This window comes from Oryctolagus cuniculus, chromosome 2 (genome assembly GCF_051225735.1).
Source record: "Oryctolagus cuniculus isolate XC-2025 breed Fujian yellow rabbit chromosome 2, ASM5122573v1, whole genome shotgun sequence".
Taxonomy (NCBI): domain Eukaryota; kingdom Metazoa; phylum Chordata; class Mammalia; order Lagomorpha; family Leporidae; genus Oryctolagus; species Oryctolagus cuniculus.
The window spans coordinates 119,724,741-119,744,196 of NC_142868.1; the positions used below are offsets into that span (position 1 = coordinate 119,724,741).

The 19,456-nt window shown below is 51.8% G+C and overlaps 1 protein-coding gene across 1 annotated transcript; it reads left to right on the forward strand.

The window, feature by feature from the left end:
- Window positions 1-5,876: 5,876 nt before the first annotated feature.
- On the forward strand, window positions 5,877-7,019 carry LOC100338129 (serine/threonine-protein kinase MARK2). The gene has a single exon (XM_089327055.1). The coding sequence runs from the start codon at window positions 5,877-5,879 to the stop codon at window positions 7,017-7,019; it is 1,143 nt and encodes a 380-aa protein (XP_089183181.1).
- Window positions 7,020-19,456: the final 12,437 nt, after the last annotated feature.

The window sequence follows — 19,456 nt, forward strand, 5'->3', positions numbered from 1 at the left end:
TTTTGTATAATTATAGTCTAACTTTGTTGTTTTTCCTTCAAATAATCCCTTACCACCCCTTTCCCTGAACAAAAAGAGAGAGAGAAAGATGTACGTAGAAAGTCCTCCTCCTTTTTAAATGTAGGATGGTGGGTGGATACTGTGGCAAAGCAGGTTCGGCTGCTGCTTGGGCCAACCACATCCCATGTCAGCATGCCAGTTGGAGTCCTGAATACTCTGCTTCCAATACAGCTTCCTACTAATGCCTCCTGGGAGGCAGCAGATGATGGCTCCAAGTGCTCAGATCTCTGCCACCCATGTAGGAGAACCAGATGGAGCTTGGGGTTCCTGGCTTTGCCCTAGCCCAGGCCTGGCTGCTGTAGGTATTTGGAGGGTGGGGGAGGGTAAATCACGGGATAGAAGCTCTCTTCCATCTCTTTCTCATTCTCTCCAAGTACCTGTACTCTACCTTTCAAGGAGGTGAAAATAACTGAAAAATAAACATTGCAAGTAAGATGCCACAAATCGCTCAGGAGTGAGGCACCTCCTAAAATCAAAGTTGTCCTTGGTCATCGAGCTGAAGTGGATTTTCTTTCCCTTCCTTCTGGCCCATGGGCTTTCTGACTCCAGACACTAAGTTTTTGGATCTTAGGCAAATCGCCTGCATCCACATCTCAGCCTGGGAGGACAGGCCTGGCATCAAAACCCACTGGCCAGGAAGACCAGGAAACGAAAACTCACTGCTGCTCTGTGACCGACACAACGTTGATTCTAGGAAGCACCTTATTCCCGAGCGATTTGTGGCATCCTGCCTTTCCAAAAGAGGAGGACTTCCTGAGAACATCTCTCTGCTTCTGTTCAAGAAAAGGGCTGGGGAAGGAGCTACTTGCAAGAAGAAACAAGTAAAGTTCAATTTCCAGTGTAAAAGAGGGCACCAAAAGCCTTCCCGTCTGTGTGCCAACATATACACTGCCGGCATCACAGAAAGGGGAACAGCCAGTCACACCGAAAATCAACCACTCTCCTTTGATCCCTCGGAGAATAAACCAATTGGCAAAACACTTCTCCAAGCACTGGCATGACTGGCAAATGCAGACAATCACAGCTTCACAGAGCAGAGGCCTCTGCCGGAGCTGAGATGTGGGTAGGAAACTCAGAGGGTGGCTGGTGAACTGCTGTGGGCTTAGTGAGGAAGCCTGAGGGTTAACACCCAGAGAGCCAGCTCATGGAGTCCCTCAGGCTTCCATGACTTTCACCTCCATCAGCCCCCACCAGCTGCTCAGGGTGAAATCAGAGGAAAATACCTCCAGACTTCCAGCTCAAGGGGGAGGGAAAATGCAACCCTTACGAAATACAAAGTTACTTCCAAAAGTTTGTTGAGAAATGGGATGAAAGAATTGTTTATTTTGGTGACAGAACTTTGAATCCCTTGCTTCCTTGTTTCCTAACATGCATTTCCTGAACTTGCTGAGGGCCCCCTCCTCTGCCCACAGAATTCCAGTCTCCTCCTCAATAAAAACTCTGCTCTGAAGAGACATCATCTTAGCAGACAGTAACCAACTGGGGTTCTACGGCTGCTGACAGGAAATAGATCTAGATCTCTCTAGCCTTTCTCGTGTCAGAAGAGATGTGTCCCAACTCTGCTCTCCTCTGTCCTCTTGTCTCACCCAGGGAAGAGAGACTGGAGCATGGACGTGGAGGTCGCAGGCCAAGGCCTCAGGCTCACTAGAAGTCTAATCACAGGCTTAGATGCTACTCTTCTCTCTGAACCTCAGACCACATTGTTACAACACAAAGGATGCAAAAAAAAAAGTCTAGACAGAGTAATTAATATTTTTATTTTTTAAGATATTTTTTAAAGATTATTTATTTGAAAGGCAGAGTTACAGAGAGGCAGAGAGAGAGAGAGAGAGAGTGAGAGAGAGAGAGGTCTTCCATCCACTGGTTCACTCCCTAAATGGCTGCAATGGCCAGAGGTGGTCCCATCCAAAGCCAGGAGCTTCTTCCAGGTCTTCCATGTGGGTCTAGGGGCCCAAGGACTTGGGCCATCTTCTACTGCTTGCCCAGGCCATAGCACAGAGCTGGATCAGAAGTGGGGCAGCCAGTGCTCAAACCAGTGTCCATATGGGATGCCGACACAGTAGGCTGCAACTTTACCCATTATGCCAAAGCAATGACCCCAAAAGTCATTATTTATTTGAGGGCAGAATGAAAGATACAGGGAGACACACACACACACACACACACACACACAAACAGAGAGAGAGAGAGAGAGAATCTTCCATCTGTAGGTTCATTTCCCAAAGAGCTACAGTGGCCAAGGCTGTGCCAGCCTAAAGCCTGGAACAGGAGATTTCCGGGTCTACTACATGGGAGAAGTGGCCTAAACATTTGGGCCATCTTTTGCAGCTTTCCTGGGCCCATTAGCAGGGAGCTGAATCTGGGGTGAAGCAGCTGAGACTCAAACCAGCACCCAAATGGATGCTAGCACTGCACCGCTGGCTTAACCCATTATGCCACAGTGACAGCCCCCTAGATTCTGGCTTGAAACCAGCTCACCCTTGCCAAAGGGGCCATGTGGGGAGTGAGCAGAGAATAGAAGATCAAACTCTGACACTTGACCTTTCAAATAAATAAATCTTAAAGAACCCTGGGCCCCAGCACTGTGGCATAGCAGTAAAGCTGCTGCCTGAGACACTGGCATCCCATATTGGGAGGCTGGTTTGGGTCCTGGCTGCTCTGCTTCTGATCCAGCTCCCTGCTAACATGCCTGGGAAGGCAGAGGAAGATGGTCCAATCACCTGGGGCATTGCCTCCTTCTGGGAAGACCTGGATGGAATTTGGGTACCTACTTTCAGATGGCCTAGTCCAGGCATGGTAGCCATTTGTGTGGGGTGTGGCAGGTGAACCATGGATGGACAATTTCTCTCTCTCTCTCTCTCTCTCTCTCTCTCTCAGTGTGTGTGTGTGTGTGTGTGTTTATGTTTGTCTCCCTGTATCTTTCATTCTGCCCTCAAATAAATATTAAAAATAAAAACAGTCTAATAAGACATTTTCTTAGGAGTTTCCTTTGGGATTTACATGAATTGAATTCTTGAGGCAGTGCCCACACAGATTCTGCCCCCTCCTTTTAGTCCAGCTTGGACAAGATAGGGCTTTCCACAGCAAGTTCAGGCTACTGCTGAGAAGAGCCGGGGGACACAGAGTCCTCAGGGCCATCACACACCTCTGGGGAGATGGATTTCTAGAACCAGGTGGGTCTGCAAGGCTCCCACCAGCACTGGGGAGGAGCGATGAGAATGAGAGCTGGTGGTGTCTCTCGTCCTTACGGGTGCTGCTTTTCAGAATGTATGGGAACAGTTTTTCCTCAAATGGGTTACCTGAAGGGGCTTGGAAAACCTCATGGAAAAGGAATTAAAGGACAGCATGTTTGCTGCCAAAGTTCACAGTAGAACTTTGTTAAACAAAAATTATCACAGGTTCAAAACTGCTTTTTACCTAAATAAGCTTTGAATTGTATATTTTCCGTGAAATTTTGGAAGTACCCTGTGTTTCATCTTTATTTATCTGCCTTAGAAAAGTCAAACGTCTGGGGTCATTGCTGGGGCATAATGGGTAAAGCTGCAGCCTGCTGTGCTGCATCCCATAGAGACACTGGTTTGGTGCCTGGCTGCTCCACTTGTGACCCAGCTCTCTGCTAGTGCCTGGGAAAGCAGTAGAAGATGGCAGGGGAGACAGGAATAAGCTCCTGGCTCCAGGCTTCTGATCAGTCCAGCTCTTGCTGTTGCAGCCCTCTGGGGAGTGCACCAGCAGATGGAAGACCTCTCTCTCTCTCTCTCTTTTTCTTTCTCTCTCTCTCTCTCTCTCTCTGCCTCTGCTTCTCTGTAACTCTGCCTTTCAACTCAATAAAAACAAAAAGCCTCTAAAGACAACTCAGATCTTTTAAGTGAGATGGGCTTTCACCTGAGCTCTATGCTAAACAGTCCCCAAATTCTCATACTCTATTGTTTTTTCAGCTTATTTAATAAAACTGTAGTGAGAATTCCTGGGGTGCTGGTTCTTTCCTCCTAGCCTTGAGGGAGAGACCAGCACTGCAGGAAATCACACTGCCCAATGTCCCTGGGCTTCCTAAAGGAGGGGTCATCTCCCCAGGGAGGGTTTCTCTCCCAAGAAGGCTTGGACAGTCGGTGCCAAGGGACCACTACTTGTTCCTGGGGCCCATGACTGTGCTGGGCCCTAGGGGCTCCTCAAGAACTGCAGGAGACACCGATCCACTTGCTGTGTGGGGGCGGGGATTACCGGGCTCGTTTCCTACCTGAGATGAAGTTCTTGCTTCCTCGGGAGAAACACTGGCCCTGGGGTTCAGCACGATGATGTCCCAAGGAGCTAGATTCGATGCTGTGATGTAGCCATCGACTCGTCATTTCTAGGCTGTGCACGTCCTGAGGAGTTGAAGCAGGGAGTCTCTCTTTTTTTTCTAAGTTGTATTCTATTTGAGTGAGAGTGAACAGGGGAAAGAGATTGCTGGTCAGAGAGAAAGAGAGAGAGAGAGAGAGAGAGAGAGAGAGAGAGCGAGCTCCTCCATCCTCTGATATACCCCATAGATGACCACCAGGCCTTGGCCAGGCTGAAGCCAGGAGGCAGGAGTTTGGTCATTGTTGTTACAGGAGCCCACAATCCCCAAGTGTCTGGGAGTGCCTCGATTCCTCCCTCCTAGGCAGAGGACCGTCTGGGGGGATGTAGCTTTCTCGGCTGCCACTGATTAGGCCTTCCATGTTTGGACTGCATGGACCCCACTACCTTCTGGGCTTCCAGGGTTTCTGCCGAGAAATCTGATGATGACTTAGGGGAAAAGGGTGACAAAGCCACCTTCCTCTCAGCTCTGGAGATGGGAACTGTGTACCTGATGGTGTCTTGGGCAACAGAACACTTGTCCAGTTTACCGAGGCCAGAGAGATTGTTCCATCATTCTGAGACACATCACTCAGTGGGTAAAGGAGAGGAGGGGATATACTACGTGGAGACACTAGGAGGTCTTCGAAAGACACACTTATTATCATATTTACACCAGAAATGAGAAGGCCACGGAAGCAATCTACAGGTTGGAGTTTCTCAAATATTAAGTATCAATCTCTATCACCAACCTAGGCCACAGATTCTCCGGTATCCGGGTATCGTTTTTATTTAATTGGCAGATTCTCGAGAAAACCACTGTGGATGAACTACAGCTCCCATTGGTCAATTTCTTGCTCTGACTTCATAAGGCACCACTGTTATGAAAGACGTATTATTACTCAGTCCCTGGCTGGGCTGTGATTGGTCCATTTCTTGCTCTGATCTCACAAGGCGCTGCTATGTGAGGTGAGCCCCCAGAAAGTATATATAGCGGCGGCGGGGGCCTAGATTTTCGTCCGCCTTACCCAGAGAGCACTCTTTTGTGATCTGTGTAACTAGGACCCCTCTAACTAGCGTTTCTGCTTGTTGGTGTTGCTTGTGCTTTTTCTTGGTTGTTTGTTTCTGGGTCTATTTGGTTGTTGCTTTTTCCCATTTTGTTTAGTTTGTTGTTTTCCTCCTCGTTGTTGTTTTGCCCAGTGGGTCTTTTTTTGCAGTTTTTGTTTATTTTTGCTTCCCCCACTCTAGTCAGCTAGCACGATCAGAAGCATCAGCATTAGAGTATTTAGCGGCTTTTCCTCTTTGTTGTGTTCTGTTTTATTGAGATAGTCTAGCGGCTTTGCCTTTAGAGTAGTGAGTGTAGCTGCTGCTGTGTCTTAGTCAGCTGGGTAGTCAGTCCCCCGTGGTCCCTTTGTGTTGTAGGTAGTGCAGTGAGGGTCGGTGATTAGCTAGTGTGCATCGCGTGATTTAGGGAGTCGAGAGAGTGTAGTTAGGTGGCCGGCAGCATGGCCTTCCATCCTCCCCTGGACGGGTTCCGCTTCGTGGAGGTGATCGGCCAGGGCGGCTGCGGCCTGGTGAAGCTGGCCCGGCACCTGGCGTCGGGCAAGTACGTGGCGGTGAAGATCCTCCTGCGAGACTGCTCTCCCAGCAGCGCGCTGTCCGCGCAGGGGGAAGCGGCCATCCTGAGGAGCCTGCGGCACGACAACATCGTGCGGCTGCTGGAGGAGCGGCACACGAGGACGCACCTGTTCCTGGTCATGGAGCTGGCGACCAGGGGCTCGCTCCAGCGCTACGTGCTGGAGCAGGGAGGCCTGGCCGAGGCCGAGGCCAGGGCCCTCTTCCGCCAGGTGCTGGCCGCCGTGAGCTACTGCCATGCCCAGCACGTGGCGCACCGGGACCTCAAGCTGGGCAACCTGCTGCTGGACGAGCACCTGAACATCAAGCTGGCAGACTTCGGGCTGAGCCTGAGGCTGGAGCAGGGCACGCTGGTAAGGGGCTTCTGGGGCACCCCCGAGTACTGCGCACCAGAGGTTTTCCTCGGGGAGGCCTACGACGCATTTAAGGCAGACGTCTGGAGCCTGGGGGTGGTGCTGTTTGCCATGCTGGCGGGCACGCTGCCCTTCCGCGGCAAGGACACGGAGGAGCTGCAGGACACGGTGCTGTGTGCCTGCTATGTGCTGCCGTGTACCGTCAGCCCGGCCCTGCAGGAGCTGCTGGCCTGGCTGCTCACCATCGACGCCTCGGGGAGGCCGAGTGCGGAGGAAGCCAGGACCCACTGGTGGTTCGGCCCCGGCCGAGAAGCCGCCCAGGAGGGCGAGGAGGACGCGGTCACCCTGCTGCAGCCCCTGAGCGTTCCCCGGGACCCAGAGGCCAGGGAGTACCTGGCGGGCCTCGGACTGCTGCCAGGCAAGGGGACCGAGGGGCAGCCAGGCCCTCAGGCCCACAGCCCCGTGTCCCTGCCCGAGTCCTCACGTTGTGGCGAGCGCCACCCCATGGAGGACGACAGCTTGTCTCTGGTGTCGGTGTCCTGTGACAGCATGGCCGTGGACTACGTTTCCTCCGCACAAAGCAGCTACTCCGAGGCCTCCAGTGAGTCTTGCCCCCTCTCCCCACAAAGCCCCTGCCACCTCAGGGCCTCAAGGAGCTGAGCCCAAAGCCCCCAAGGTGAGCCCACTCTTGACTCTCTCCTACCAGGCCAGCCACAGCAGGAGCGGAGCCGAGCTCTCAGCCCAGCCCCCGACTCCTCCGAGGCCTCCAGTGAGTCTTGTCCCCTCTCCCCACACAGCCCCTGACACCTCGGTGCCTCCAGGAGCTGAGCCCAAGGCCCAACGTGGAGACCCCACTCTTGACTCTCTCCTACCAGGCCAGCCACAGCAGGAGCGGAACCCTGCTCCCAGCGCAGCCCCTGAGCCAGCCTCCAAGGCATTGCCCTCCAGCCCCAGTGCCAGGAGCCCTGTGGACCTTGCTGAGACAGAAGATGCTGCAGCAGCCTGTGAGCCCGAGGAGGCTGGGACCGCAGCCACTGCTGACACCACAGGCACCACAGCCAGCGCCCAGGGCAAGAGGCAGGGCCGGCGCGGGGTCGGCAGGAGGATCCTCGGGTTCCTGCGGAGGGCGTGCTGCGTCCTGCGGTCCCGAAGGAGCGGCCCTGGCCTCCGCTGCTGCAGAGTGGTCCCCCAGTAGCCTCACTCAGCCCCCGTCACCAGGAGCAATCCGCAGGCTGAGCTGACTGAACGTTTTTCTTGAGCATTTGAAAATGCTTCTCATGAATAAAATTCACCATGTGTGCATGGCTTTGGTCCCGTGTGACGTTTGGGTCCCTGTGTGCACCTTGCAGAGGTGATGGAGGTACAGACGGGCGGCTCTCACAGAAAGACAAATGCTGGGCGATCTCACCCATTTGGGGATCACAGAAGGGGTGACCTCATAGAAGTAGAGCAGAGAGTGACGCCTCCCAGAGGCTGGGCCGGGGAGAGGGACGGAGAGTCTCAGCGTCCACATGGCACAGGCACATGAGGGTCGGGGTCTGAGGTCTCTGGCCCAGCAGGGAGGTCCCAGTCCACAGAGCTGTGCTTTGCAACAGAGTTGTCAGTGTCCGCATCCAACATCTCCTGCATTGTCAAGGGAGAACACTACCCCATTACCCCGAGGGCCATGCACCTGATCTCTTGGGGTATGGGATCCACCTGCTCTGCAGCCCAACAGCTGTATGTGGAGGGGAGCAGTATGTCCATGCTGCTTTGTTCCCAGCCCACCCAGTGTGAAGCCCGGCTTCAGTAGGGGACGGGGCAGGCCAGGTGCCTGGAATTCTCTGTGAGGTGTTCCGGTCAGTAGGGCCCTTGGTAGCACCCAACCCTCCCCAAACCCATGTTAGCACCTTGACCATCTATAAGGCCACCCGCACAAAGCTGGGGGAGCTGAATTGATGGCTGGAGGCCTCCTGGAGAAGACAGGACCCCTGCCTCCACCTCAAGGAAACTGGCATGCGGCCCTTCCTCCACCCCTGGTCAGCTTCTCTTCCAAGTTCCTGAGAAGGGGAGGTGGGGCTTAGTGAATGACCATATTTCTAGATGGGAGGTTACATGCATGTTCCCCCAAGATGGATCACAGCTCTTTTGCTGCTCACAATGCTCCCGGCACAGAACTGGGGCTGTGGGGGCTCCTGCTTGAGCAGGTGGTCACGCCATACTTGCCATGCCTCTGCAAAGTTACATGGTTATCAGGACCACCCCCCTGAGTGACTAGTTTCTCAGAGCTGTCCTAAAGGGACAGAGCTCTTAGTTGTGTGCAGGGCAGAAAAGCAAACACATATCTGGAAAAGGACTATTATCCAAAACATACAAAGAGCGCTTCAGACTCAATTATGACAAAACAAGAAACCCAGCTTAAGAATGGGCCAAAGACCTCAGGAAAGAAGATATATGGATGGTGAACAATCACACATCACAATGCCCACACCACATGGCATCAGGGAACTGCAAATTAGGTCAATAGTGTGACACTACTCCTTGCCTATTAGAATGACCAGAAGCCAAACCATGGAGACCACCAAAGGTGAGTGAGTATGTGGCCCAACTGAAGTCTTACTCACTGCCAGTGGGAATGCAACCTGGTGCAGCCGCTTCAGAAGACGGTTTGATGATTTCTTACAAAATCAAGCATTCCTTCATTATCCATATGAAGCTGTCATCTTGCTCCTTTGTATTTACACAAATGAATTGAAAACTTATGTCCATACAAATACTCAAGAATGTTCCTAGCAGCTTTATTCAGAATTGCGCAAACTTGGGAATACCCAAGGTGTCTTCCAACAGCTGAATGGATGGTGAACTGGTAGACCCAAATGGTGGGAGATTATTCAGCCCTGAAAAAGTCATGGGCTAGCAATGACATGGGGAGAACTTGAATCCATATTGCTCTGCGAGAGAATGCCATGTGAAATCTGAGAATCAGGTCGCATACTGTGACTTCAACCCTAAGGCGTTCTAGGAGAGATGTGGTAAACAGATCTGAGGTTGCTGGTTGTTTAGGGTGAGGAGGGGAGGAGCAGGCAGAGTGCTGAGGATTTGGGGGCAGTGAACGATCCTGTAGGATTCTATAATGGTAGACGGGTGTCATTATGCACTTGACCAGACCATGGACTGGACAACACGTCCCCAGTGAACCACAATTTAAGCCTTGGACTCCAGGTAATAACAACAGATCCATCTTGGTGTATCTCTTATTTACAAAAGTAAACACCCAACTTAAACTCCACTCGTCAATATTACTACTAATAAGTATCAGTGGGCAGGACACATTCAAGAATAGTTCTATTTTCTGGTTGAGACCATGATTTTCAAATGTGTTGTTTGGCTGAACTCTTCTTATTCTTCAGGTGCCTTCTTGTCTAAAGTAAATCGACTTGATTCAACTGCATGTGGCCAGCATTCCCTTTATGAAGCCAAAAGTGGTTATGAAGTCACGTGTGATACAGGCTTTTCTTTCTTTCTTTGTTGCTTTTTTTTTAAAATTTATTTCTTTAGTTGAAAGACAGAATTAAAGAGAGACAGAGAGAGAGGTCTTCCATCTGCTGGTTCACTCCCTAAATGGCCGCAACTGCTGGAGCTGGACTGACCCAAAGCCAGGAACCAGGAGATTCTTCCAGGGTACAGAGTGGGTACAGGGGCCCAGGGACTTGGCCATCTGCTGCTTTCCCAAGCACATTAGCAGGGAGCTGGACTGGCAGTGGAGCAGCAGGGGCTCAAACCAGCACCATTGTAGGATGCCAGCATTTCTGGGTGGCAGCTTTACCCACTATGCCACAGCACTGGCCCTGGGATAGAGAGGTTTCTCTACGATGTTCCTTCTTTGGCCAGATCCAGAACATTACATGTAATCCTTTTACTTTGGCAAAGGATGCCGTCACTATACACTCAGGCCATGTCTCCTACCAAGTTCGGTGTGTTATGGAGGGCATGTGACACAAAACGTGCTTCTGAATTTTTGACCAAAATTCTGTCCCATTCCTCTTTATATAACCAATCACACCGGTGTCACTGTCATAGACTCGCCTTTGACAATCTTTTAAATCAAAGTATAAGTGGGATCTTTTTTAGATTTATTTATTAATTCAAAAGGCAGAGTGACAGAGAAGGAGAGAGGGAGAGGAGCCAGGAACTTCTCTGGGTCTCCCACATGGGTGGCAGGGGCCAAGCAGTTGAGCCATCTTCAGTGACTTCCCTGGCACATTAGCAGGGAGCCAGATCAGATGGGAGCTGGTGCCCCACCCTGGGGGGCTTAACGTGCTGCCTTGCAGGTTCACACAGGCCTGCAAGTAGTTTCTTCTCTCGATTCTTTCCTTAAGTCACATCAGGGCTGAGACCAGTTAAATATGCAAGCACACTTCATCTAGACCCTCATGTTTACAAATTTTTAGAAATAGGAAGCAAAATTGCAAAATGTTCCTCAGCTGCTACTGTAAATACTACATTGATTTCTTCTTATTTTTAAAGAGATATATTTATTTATTTGAAAGTCAGAGTTACACAGAGAGAGGAGGAGAGGCAGAGAGAGAGAGAGAGGTCTTCCATCTGCTGGTTTACTCCCTAGCTGATAACAACCGCCGGAGCTGTGCTGATCCGAAGCCAGGAGCCAGGAGCTTCTTCCGGGTCTTGCATGTGGGTGCAGGGGCCCAAGGCCTTGAGCCATCTTCTACTGCTTTCCCAGGCCACAGCAGAGAGCTGCATCAGAAGTGGAGTGGCGGGACATGAACTGGCACCCATATGGAATGCCAGCATTGCAGGTGGTGGCTTTACTTGCTACACCACAGTGTCACATTCCTCTTCTTCTTCTTCTTCTTTTTTTTTTTTTAGTGTTTATATTTATCCTTATCTACTTGAGAGGCAGAGGGAGATACCTTTGTCTCTCTCAGCTCTGTCCCAGCTGCCCCACTCCCTGCTAATGCACCTGGGAAAGCAGCAGAAGATGGGCCAAGTGCTAGGCCCGCGCACCCGCTGGGAGACCTGGAAGAAGCTCCAGGCTCCTGGCTTCAGCCTGGCCCAGCCCTCGTTGTTGCAGCCATTCAGGGAGTGAACCAGCAGATAGAAGCCCTCTCTCTCTGTGTTTCTCCCTCACACTCTGTAATTCTGCCTATCAACTAAATGAATAAATCTTAAAAAGAAAGAAAGAAAGAAAGAAAGAAAGAAAGAAAGAAAGAAAGAAAGAAAGAAAGAAAGAAGAAAGAAAGAAAGAAAGAAAGAAAGAAAGAAAGAAAGAAAGAAAGAAAGAAAGAATCTAAGTCGAAACCCAAGCAATCAGAAGACCTGGACTGAGCTCCTGTTCACTCCTGGGAACATTTGAGGAGTGAACCAGTGGGTGGGAGTGTGCTCTCTCTCTCTCCCCTCTGGCTCTCCAAGAAAAAAAGTGTGGCTCTGCATTTGCAAAATCCCAGCTCACTGCAAGGGGAGGTCTGGGTCTACAGCTGATGGAAATCCTCTCGTAGAGGGTCCCACCAACACAGAGACGGCCTTTGCACGCTTCCTGGTGTGCAGATCTGCTGCTTATTTGCTCAAGTGCAGACACATGATGCACCAGGCGCATCCAGGAGCGGCCATGCCCCGGGGAGCTGTTGCAACCTCAACTTTGCAAGAGAGCTTCAGGCTGAAGATACAGATTTAGAGATCCACTTGCACAGGAGAGAGGAGGCTACGACGGAACAGAAAGGAGATGGGAAGGGCAATGTCTCTGAGCGGGCTGGGGGTGGAAGCCGTCTGTGGCATCAGCTCGCTAGGCAAGTCAGAATCCTGAGGAGAGGGTAAGGCTGCTGGGATCAGAATCTGGGAAGGAAGGAGCGCATGTTCCCCAAGATGTGCAACTGGGGGCAGGGGCATGGGCATTTGCCGCCCAGCGTGCCTGCATCCCAGAGTGGAGTGCCTGGTCAAGTCCTGACGCCTCTGCTTCCAGTCTGGCTTCCCGCTAATGTGCACCCTGGGAGGCAGCAGGGGATGGCTCAGGTACTTGGGTCCTTGCCAGCCAGGAGGGGAGACTGGGATTGAGTTCCAGGCTCCCCATGAACCAGCACATAGAAGATCTTGCTCTCTGTCTCTTTACCTTTCAAGTGAAAATGACTAATAAGTTTTATTTAAATAAAGGAATTGGGGAAAGAATGTCTAGGGGGACAATAACAACATCAGCAGCAATAACCACCATCCAGACGATGGACAAAACTCGTGTGTCCTCTACTTTCCTTTGTTCGGAGAAATCAGCATTTTGTGCTCAGAGCTTGGACACACTGGGGGTAGAAATTCTGCAGTCTGATGTAGCAGACATTGGGAAGCTGATCAAGGCGCAGCTGAACATCGGAGGGCTGACGCAGAACCCGCAGGGATTCTCAGCAGACTTGTATTCGGGACACCGTCTCAAACATGTCTGGGCTATTATCTAAGAAATGGCCAGCTTCTGACGGAGCCCAGAGCCCACCGGGCGCAGACCCCCAGCGTCAGTTAGAGCGCATGTAGTGCTGGGCGCCCACTAGGGAGCTGAGCTGCCTCCCGTCTGTGGACCAGGAGATCCTGCGAGAATTCGGGAAAAACCTGGAGAAGCAAGCTGGGACCAGCAGTGTGGAACCTCCGGGACAATGTTGGCCTCGCGAGCGGCTGGAAACAGGCAGTGTTTCTGTTCCTTGTGTGAACTGCGCGCTGTAGGCGTGGCGTCACTGACAGGACCCAGGAATGGAGTGAGGAAGAGCAGGCGGCGAGCCCGGTCCGGACACCTAGGAGGAGCCCCGACCGCAGCCTGTGGAGCTCAGGTTCCGGGCTAGGAGGAAGAAGGGCATCCGATTTTAGCCAAGTCCAAGTTCCGGCTCTTTTAGGCGGCGGGGCTAGGCTGGGACCTGTTCAATGCTGCATGTCCTTGGAGGGATCACCCTGCCAACTGGGGCGAGATTTTAATACGCCTCCGCCCCCTCCCATTTGAGCGCTGTTCAAACGGACCAATGACAGCTGGCGACCCTCAGGTTGGCCCCACCGATTGGCCGGAGTTCGTCGTGCGCCTCTCCTTGTCACGCCTTTTGCCCCACCCCTTCAGACACAAGATGGTGGCGCCCAGAGGAGTAGGAGGTTGGGTTTGCGGAGACTGACTCCCTCTGGGCGCCACGCACAGCGCCAGGAACGGGACAGGGACCAGGTAGGGACAGGGACACCTGCGTTGCTGGACCAGCGCCCAGCCTACACCGCCCCCACACTGCCCCAGCCTGGGTCCCGGCCCCGACCCCGACCCCAGCCCCATCCTTTGCCACCCCTTCCCGGTCTCCTCCTCTGACCCATTGCCTGGCCTTGGGACACCACACTAGGCTTACAAGGCTGGGATGTCTCCTGGAGCCCAGCTTGCCTTCCCTTTAGAGATAAGTGGTCTCTTCCCTCCCAGCCACTCTGCCTTCCTAACCTCATCTGTGCTGGAGCTCCTGGCCAGCTTCATGCTTGTCAATCTCACTGGTCTGGCGGTGCTGGCCTGTGTGCTGGCAGTGACAGTGACCTTGTTGCACCCAGACCTCCCCCTCAGGCTGGCCACCTGGGCTCTCAGCCAGCTCCAGGCCCGCCCATCCTACCACTGGCTGCTGGAGGAAGTCTGGTGGGTGTCTTGCCTGGCACTGGGCTTGGATTGCAAAAGAGTACAGAAAGCACGATGCTTGTACGTATAATCTGCCCTCGGTACTCCAGCCTTGTCCAGGGCCTTGGTGTTTCCAACATAGTGAAAACTCCGACATTGGAAATCTGCCGCCCACCTTGCGGGCCGGGGCAGTGGTCCCTGCCTGTTGTAGGCGCTGGGCTCCACCACACCTATGGGGCGCTCAGCAGCTCCTTGCTCCCAAGCCTCACCTGTGCAGGCCTTTATCCCGATCCCCAGGGAAGAGCCCGACCATCCCCAAGAAAAAGCAAGCTCAGCAGAGAACGCCTACTCCCCACAGATTAAATGCATCCCAAACAGGATTCCAGCCCTCCTGGAGTCTTCAGGACTCCCGAGGATGGCGTCCCTGCCCCGCAGAAATGACTCACATAGGGTGCAGGTCGGGCCTCTCAAAAAGAGAAGGTGTAGGATAGATGCACCCCGCACCCGGCCCAGGGACACACCAAGTTTAACAGGGCACCGCCGCCATCGGATGGCAGCGTCCTCTCCACCGCCTGCCTGGAGCTCGGCCCGCAAAGCTAAGGACCAGGAGCCGGGACCGGGACCGCAGCCTGCGGGGCCGTCCCTGCCTGAGCGCCCCCACGCACAGGACCACCCCCGACCTCGGGCCTGCGCCTGTGGGCCTCAGGAATACAAAGCCTAGAGGGAGCCGGCCCGCAGCCCAAAGGGCGCCCCGCAGGATCCACAACACCCGCCAAGTCCACAGCAGCCCTGAGGAGAAGGGCGTCCAGGTGAGCCGCCCCCGCCGCCATTGCCCGACTTCCACCGCGGCCGAGGACGCGAGCCCGAGTGGCGGCCCCGAACCCTTTCAAAAGTAAAACATAAGAAATAAATTTAAAAAAAGAAGAAGGAGAAAGAAGGAACAAGTCATACCACAGCTCTTCGTGCAGCAGGGCTCTGGGCAGCCACATCACCTGTCTGAGGCTCGATTTCCCCACGCGTGGGGATCTGGGAACTCCCGTCACGGGCTCCTCCAGGAGTGACAGGAGCTCCTCCACGGAAGGAGCTTGGCGTCTGCTAAGTGCGCAAGAGACTGAAGCTGTGTCTTCCAGAGTTGGGGCTCAGGAAAGAGGGAGTTGTTTTAGGTGGGTATAGACCGCCACCTAGCGTCAGAGGGGAGATTGACAAGCTGTCATGATGACACTAAGGGTCTATAGAGGAATCATTTTTCTAGCATGACTAGCTCATGGAAAATGGAATCTAATGTTTATTTTGTGCAAGAGAAATTTTGAAGTTCATGAATAGTTTTCTTACAATGGACATAAAAAATTACCACCAAAACATTTTTTTCACCCAATTAAGCTCAAAATTTCAATTCTATTTTTCCACAAACGTTTTGAGGAACCTTCATATTTATGATCTTTCTGATATCAGTGTAGGAATCCTTTCTTCAAGGGCTATTTTTTTGACAGGCAGAGTGGACAGTGAGAGAGACAGAGAGAAAGGTCTTCCTTTGCCGTTGGTTCACCCTCCAGAGCCGCTATGTCCGGCGCACTGCACTGATCTGAAGGCAGGAGCCAGGTGCTTCTCCTGGTCTCCCATGGGGTGCAGGGCCCAAGGACTTGGGCCATCCTCCACTGCACTCCCGGGCCACAGCAGAGAGCTGGCCTGGAAGAGGGGCAACCGGGACAGAATCCGGCGCCCTGACCGGGACTAGAACCTGGTGTGCCGGCACCGCAGGCTGAGGATTAGCCTCTGAGTTCCAATTTCTTTACCATTTGTTTTCCTAATTTCATAGGGTCTCTTTTTACCTCCAAAATGGGCATCAATGTAGGCATTTTTAAAACAGATTTATTTACTTACTTGAAAGAGTACAGAGAGGAAGAGGCAGAGAGAGAGACGGAGAGAGGGAGAGAGGGAGAGAGGGAGAGAGGACTTCCATCCGCTGGTTCACTCCCCAATTGGCTAAAATGGCTGGAGTTGCACTGATGCAAAGACAAAAGCCAGGAGCTTCTTCTGGATCCCCCATGAGGGTGCAGGGGCCCAAGGACTTGGCCATCTTCTACTGCTTTCCCAGGCCATAGCAGATCTGGACTGGAAGTGGAGCAGCTGGGATGTGAACCGGCCCCCATATGGGATGTCGGAACTGCAGGCAGTGGCCTTTCATGCTGCTCCACAGTCCCAGCCTCTAACTGAGGTATTCTTTTCAAAAATAAACCTTTTATTTAAGGAACACAAATTTCATATGTACAACTTTAGGAATATAGTGATTGTTCCAACCATAACCACTCTCCCACCCACCCAATTGAGGCATTTTAAGGTCAATGGGTATTCACCATATTATCCTTTGCTTTTTAAAAGGAAGTCATGAGAAGAAGAAAAAAGCAAAGCCCTGGACAATACAGGAACCTCTGTAGATGATTATTTATTGATTGATTATCATTTCATTTTATTCGAAAGGCAGAGAGGCAGAGATCTTCCATCCACTGGTTCACTCACCAAATGCCTGCAACCATCAGGACTGTGCCAGGCTGAAGCCAGGAGCCTAGAACTCAATCCCATTCTCTGGTGTGGAAAGACTCAAGTACTTGAGCCATCATCTGCTGCCAGGGAGATGATTAGCTGGAAGCTGAACTGGAATCAGAGCCAATGCTTGAAGCCATGGACTCTGGGATGGGATGTGGGCATCCCAGACAGCAACTCACCACTGCACCACACACCTGCCCCTCCCCCAGCCTCAAAAACACCTTTTGAAAGACGCCCTCCACCCTATGAGGTAATGGCTCACCTAGATATAAAGAAATAAACAAGGAAGGGGACACATGGCTTTGCTCTTTGAAAATAAAGATCTCAGTCGATTCCAAGCCCCAAGACCCTTCTTGTTCAGCGCAAACCACTGGGCCCCTGATCCTTGTGCAGTCAGCACCCCCTGGCTTCAGCAGGAGATGACCTCCAGGGTATTCTGGGAAGGTCCCAGGAGGACACTTTGTGGGAGGCCCTAGTGGACACCTGAACTGTCTCTCAGCTCCTTGTCTAGGCAGCATTCAACAGGAAGAGCAAACTCCAGAGAAGTCTTGGTTCCAGTTTAAACGTTAAAGGTGGAAACGAGCTCAGTTTTCACCTGCAGCTGGTTCAGAGCTGACTTGTGAGGCGAAAGCAGCCCACGGAGGGTGCAAACAGAAGGGGAAACGTCCGCCCCTCTCTCTACCCCTTTCTGCAGTCCTTCAGCCCCTTGAAGAAAGTCTGGGAGGCGCCCCTTTCAGTTCTGGGTAAAGCAGAGTGGATTCAATGCCAGGAGCATCCTGGTCCTGCAGATGGAACCCTCCCAAGATCCGTAAGAGACCCTTGGACACAGCGCGTGCCACCGTGGCACAACCTTCAACCTCACAGAGCATGGAAGGAGGCGCGGTGCAGGACACTGAGCAGAAAATCAAGCAGTTCTCGCGGGATCAGTGCTGCCAAAATGAGCTGGTTCTTGACCTGGAAGTCAGGGTTCTGCTGTGGTGAAGGTGAGCACTGGATGATCCTGGGGTCAAATCCCAGCTCTGCGCCCGTGTGACTGTGGGATCTCAGAAGATGAGTCATCTCTCTCTGAGCCTCAGCCCCCTCTTGTTTAAGCCAAATTTGTTAGAAGCTGTAAACGGAATAAAGTATGGAAAAGTGCTCTGAAGCAGTAAATCACTGTGTAAATAAGAAAACTGTTGCTGATGATGGTGATGGTGATGATTTGGGATCCAGCTCTCCAACTGTCAGGGAGTCGGGTGGATTATGAAAAGCATCTTGTCTCTCTAAAATGCATGCTTTTTGTTTCCTGTTCCAGAAACCTCACTTTACCCCCAAAATCATAAAGGTAATTTCCTTTATCTATCTTGTCTAAAATGCTGCCGGCTGATCATGTTAGAAACTGCCCTGCAGTTAGGTAATACCAGAAGGTACTCTATGCATTGAATGGGTCTTTGGGAGCTGGCCACGTAATTCAATGTCTACTTACAGCATGGTTTCTTCTGAGAAAGTACTAAATTATAAATCCACTTTTAATGCATCGGTCTAAACAAAAAATGCATTGACATACATCTAAATATTCTTCATTTCGCTAGAATAAAGGACATCTAACCTAAGTAAGTCAGACTTTAACTGGGAGTGGTACTGCCTACCAAGGATGAGACCAAAAAGGAAAGACACACAGTTGTTGTTGTTTAAGATTTATTTTAATTATTTGAAAGGCAGAGTTACAGAGAAAGAGAGGGAGAGACAGAAAGAAAGGGATCTTCCACCCACTGGTTCACTCCCACAAATGACCTCGATGGCCAGGGCTGGGCCAGGCTAATGCCAGGAACCAGGTCTTCCATGGGGATGCAGGTGCTGACTCACTTGGTCCATCTTCTGCTGCTTTCCCAGGCACATTAGCAGGGAGCTGGATGGAAAAGGAGCAGCCGAGACAGGAGCTGGCATCCACATGGAATGCTAGCGTCACAGGTGGTGGCTTTACTTGCTATGCCACAACACCAGCCCCGAGACACACAGCTCTTATTAAAAAGTAAATAAATCTAAATAAAGATCTGAAACCAAAGGTGCAAGAGTGTTATCAGCAAAGCATGAGCTTCGAAACAGAAATCCAGAAGCTCTTGTAGTTGTTCCAAAAGATGCAACTTGTTCTTCAGGACCCTGATTCTTGGACTCTTCTGAGCTTATTACACCTCTGCTCCAGGGCTGCATCAGCAGTTTTGCTTTCAGGATCTGAAATTTTAAAAGGGAATCCTCATCAGAACCAGAGCTGGAATGCAGGATCTCTTAAGCATGAGTGTGAGCGTTGTCCATGCATTGTGTATTGCTGTAGCATATTACCCCAGACGCAATAACTGCTGCTGGACAGAAATGTACTTGGCTTCCAGCTCTAGAGGCTCACATGTCCAAGCTCCTGGGAGCAGCATTTGGCAAGGATCTTGGTGGTGCATCACCCATGGTGGAAGGCAGATGGACAGGAAAGCGTGGGAGCCAGCAGACAAGGGGAGTTAGCAGACACAAGAGGTCTTCTCACTTGGGGTGTCACTCAACAGGCTCGACTGAAGTTGCTCAAAGGAGAGTTTACTGATTTGTGGCATGTGAAGGAGACAATATGAAGGTCCAGTTCCTAAAAGAAGCTGCCTCCCCAGAGGCAGTTTGCCAGGGTTTGTTTTGGGATTTTTGTCAATCTCCCCTCTGACGCTAGGTGGCGGTCTATACCCACCTAAAACAACTCCCTCTTTTCCTGCGGCTGAGAACACCTGGAAGGCCACCGCCAACCCCATCAACCCCCTCGGTTGAACTGACTCGCCAAGATGATAATTCCATTGCTCCCATACCTACTGGCCATCATCCAGATGAGTAGAGGGAAGAATCATCACCAGCCAATTAACCTGACTTGGGAAGAGGAAAGGAGGGAGCCTCAGAGGAGTCACCCTGGCCCCTTCCACCTGACCCTGCAGGACCTTCAAGCCTG